We start from the raw sequence: 4,049 nt of genomic DNA on the forward strand, positions 1-4,049 counted from the left end.
CCCACCGGTACTGTACCCCAGTGTTATACAGTGACAGACCTGTCCCCACCGGTAGTATCTACCCACTGTCACCTTCTCTTAGCAGCTCCTGACTGTTAATAATTGCTTGTTTTACCAACAGTGCCTTCTTGAATTATTTTGCAAAGTAAAACTACTTCAGTGTTGCGTCAGTGTCAAATTATGGATGGTTTTTCTGTCAATATGTTAGATCTGCCCTAGTCCCATTGTGATCGAGCCATTCCATTCTCAGAAAGAAAGACCTCTCTCTGTGACCATTGTGATCACTGATCATTGTGTCAGATCTCCAGCCTCAAGAGGGCAGGATCACATTTCCACCATTGTGCCGTTTGCAGTTTCCATCTATTTAACAAATACCTTCTCTGTTGTTATTCTTCTGTGTTGACCTTGAGTCTAACTTGTTTTCACAACCTTGACTGTCATTGATTTAGAATTAGCTTCTTTTTCTCTCCAGCTGTGATAGTGTCTACTTTCTGGCCCTGTGGTAATGCTGGTGGTTGTTTTCATGCAGGTCTCACATCTGTGTGCCCAGCAGCCCGTTCAAGGGGAACTGGTTTTACGATGCCAGCAACTGCAGTCCAGGTTGGCCACTCTGAAGATTGAGAATGAGGAGGTGGGTGCCTTAGAGTTGCTGAACATTATAAACAGTTGATTGCCAGCTTCAGAACTGCGATGCTTCCTGCACCAGGTCCAACACAGTTGGTTGAAGATCCCGAAATCACTGAATAATTTTTGAGCAGCTGCTGTAACTGCCAATGGGTGCATTCTCTCAGTTGATGACAGTGACACTGCAATGGTCCCCTCTGTGTGAACAAGTGCTTCATGACAGTGTGACCAGGTCACGCAGGCTTGGATTTAACAAAACCCTGACTCAGGATGAACCTATTTTGTTCCACATTCCCTACTCCTCACCAAGTTCTCTCTTCACTCACCTCCTTTCAACGCTGAAGAGTTAAACCTTTTCTTTTTGACTCATTCTGTTGACATGAGAAACACAGGGACAAGAGGAGGCCACTCGGCCCCTGATTGAGAGGAATGGTGACCGAATAGTAATGTCTAGTAATCCAAAGATCTAGGCTGTTGTTCTGAAGAAACTTGTTCAGATCCCAGCAGCTTGTCCAACCTAAGGTCAATTAATAAAGCAAATAACTTCAGCAATGATGTCATAAAACTATCATAGACTGTCAGGAAAAAACCCATCAGGTTCACTAATACCCTTCAGGGAAGGAAATCTGCCATCCTTACACAGTCTGGGCAACATGTGACCCCAAACTCTTAGTAAAGTGATTGAGTCTGAACTGTACTCTGAAACGGCCAAACAAATCACTTAGTTCAAGGAAGTATGAAAAATGGTATAACCTTCCTCTCAGTCCCTAATCTGTTACTGAGGGGTGGTTAAATGAAATGAACTCCCTGATGCTCACTTTATAAGCAACAAATAACAATTTATTAATCTAACTGTAACAGTGATCAAATTAACATAACTACTAACAAACTGAACATTCTCCCCTATCTACTAACTATTCCTGAATAAAACAAAACTCTGATGGTATGCTGTTCCAATAAATACAAGTCTCACTTACATAAACCGAAGTAATAAGAAAAAAATATATTAAAACTTAGACTCTCAAAACTGCAGTCAGGATGCGTTTTCGGGAATGTTCCACTATTTTCAGTCAGAAATTCTTTCTTCTTTGAATCCTTGTGTTGGGAATATTAGCTAAGAGTGCCTTGGTATGTTTTAGATGGTGCTTAATCAGAGAGCTTAAAGATTTCTTTAAGCCAGAGTTTTACTCTTACGATGGCAGTTCACTCTCGCGCTGCTTTGCAAAAACCCTCTTCTTATATACCTTTGATGACCTGTCAATTTTCTTATAACAGGATTAGTCTTAGGTTGTCAACACCATCAGAATTAAATGCAATTGGTTTTCAGTTTCTAAGTGCTGGGTTTAAATTAATTGGCTGATATTCAAGCTGGTTGCCTTAACATCAAAACAAACCCAGATTTCCAACAACGTACATATGTTACAATTTCAGAACTGCCTGTGCATTTTATCTCCATGCTTAGAAAAGCACATCACCTCTTAAAGGGATCATGCACTCTTCCACCCCACCCCCGTCATTTTTACAAATAAATTCTAACATCCTGCCTTCCAATTCACAAGTACTCTACCCAACTTCACAACAGCACTTAGAGATAGGCACAAATACAGGGTCTTTATTTCAGCACCACTCACTGGCCTTTGCTGCATATCTCTTGATACTTATATCCAACAGAACTGTCGATTTCCATCTAGAATATCCCATTCGCGCGCGCACACACACACACACCCCTATGTCCAGAAGCATCTGTGGAAGAGAATTTCACATTTATTTTACTCTTGAGGTGAAAATTACTTCGTAATTTCATCCCTAAATGCTTTGTATTGTTTTTAAAGTGATGTACTTTTATTCTTGATTCACTCACCAGAGGAAATAGTTTCCAAGACATGGAAGAGTGGGTTTCCTATAATGTTGGATTTTCTGATGTACATTTGACATATTGAGAACATTAGGGTTTGATCAGGGAGCATTTGTCTTCACTGAAATGATGTTGCTTGTGATTTACTGTGTTTGATTATAAATACTTGTCCGTTTTGCTCCCATATGTTTTAACTTTCCTGATGAAGGATACATAGGGCATGCAACAACTTGGATGGTTTTGCTCCTGAAAGTCATTCATTCCAAATACAAAATCCTGCAGATGCGTGAAACCTGAAACAAAGACAGAAAATGCTGGAGAATCTAAGCAAGTCTGGCAGCATCTGTGGGGAGGCACAGAGTTAGTGTTTCAAATCTTATATCAGGGAGTCATCCTGTTTATTTGTTTCCAGTCTAGCAGGACCTACACAGTGGTCCCTGATTTCTTTTCATCCTCTACACATTGTAGATTTAATTCTGGGTCTAACCTTACTCCCTTGGGTAAATAGTTTCTGACCCTGTAATAGATTCAACATTGAGTTCCACCCTCTGTCCTCTCTTTGTCTTCCATTCCCCTACTCGCTCCTAACCATGTCTTATTGACCGGTCATTCACACCTATTTTACAACTCAATCATTCCATTACTACAATTAGCACTCTCTTTGTCACAATCTATTCTGCCCGCTCCTTTTCCCTCTCCATTTACAGCATAGAAACCACCAGTTTCCAGCTCTTCACAGTCCTGAGAAGAGTCATATCTGAATCGAAATGTTAACTCTTTTTAACTCTGTTACAAATCAAAAATCTTTTATCCCCTTTTTGTGAACAAGGGCAGTTCCAGAAGTTCCCAGAGGTCGGTCTCTTTGCTGGGATACATCTGCGTTTGTTTTTGAATAACTGCAGGTAAAGAAGACCATGGAGGCTACGCTACAGACAATCCAGGACATGGTCACGGTCGAAGACTTTGATGTGTCTGACTGCTTCCAGTACACAAACTCCACCGAGTCTGTCAAATCCACCCTTTCGGAAACATTCATGAGTAAGCCTAGTATCGCCAAGAGACGAGCCAATCAACAGGAAACAGAGCAATTCTACTTCACGGTACGGAGAGATGTCAGAGATATAACACTAGAGTGTTGCTGAGCCGCGTAGATTCTGTCCTGGAGTCATTTGCATCAAGGGAAGTCATGCACATATCCAAATTACAGCAGTTGGAGGCCATTCTGCCCCTCCAAGTCATGTCATCGTTCAATAGGCTCTGATTAGAACCTCAAATCCACTTTCCAGGCTACCCCTGATAACTCTTCACCCCTTAAAAACATTCCCACTGCCTTTTGCGGGGGAGAGCTCCAAAGATTCACAACTCCACAGGACCAAAGCATTTCTCCTTATCTCTGTTTTAAATAGTCAACCACTGATTCTTTTTTTAAACAGTGAATCCTCATTCTAGATTCTCCTGCAAGAGGAAACATTCTCTCCTCATTGACTCTGTCAAAACTTGTCAGGACGCTAAGTGTCCCTAACCCTGGAAAGCAGGTCCTTTGTACTCCAGAGATAGTAGAAACTGCAGA

At 41.3% G+C, this 4,049-nt stretch overlaps 1 protein-coding gene across 2 annotated transcripts in view; it reads left to right on the plus strand.

Moving 5' to 3' along the window:
• The window catches only part of srgap2 (SLIT-ROBO Rho GTPase activating protein 2), a 98,616-nt gene that overhangs the window by 38,093 nt on the left and 56,474 nt on the right, over window positions 1–4,049 (plus strand). For both annotated transcript variants that reach the window (XM_048612088.1, XM_048612089.1), the window contains exons 7-8: window positions 530–631; window positions 3,382–3,579. In XM_048612088.1, the coding sequence (XP_048468045.1) occupies window positions 530–631; window positions 3,382–3,579 (300 nt within the window). The remainder of the gene's footprint in view (window positions 1–529; window positions 632–3,381; window positions 3,580–4,049) is intronic.

This window comes from Rhincodon typus, chromosome 25 (assembly GCF_021869965.1).
Source record: "Rhincodon typus isolate 14 chromosome 25, sRhiTyp1.1, whole genome shotgun sequence".
Taxonomy (NCBI): Eukaryota; Metazoa; Chordata; class Chondrichthyes; order Orectolobiformes; family Rhincodontidae; genus Rhincodon; species Rhincodon typus.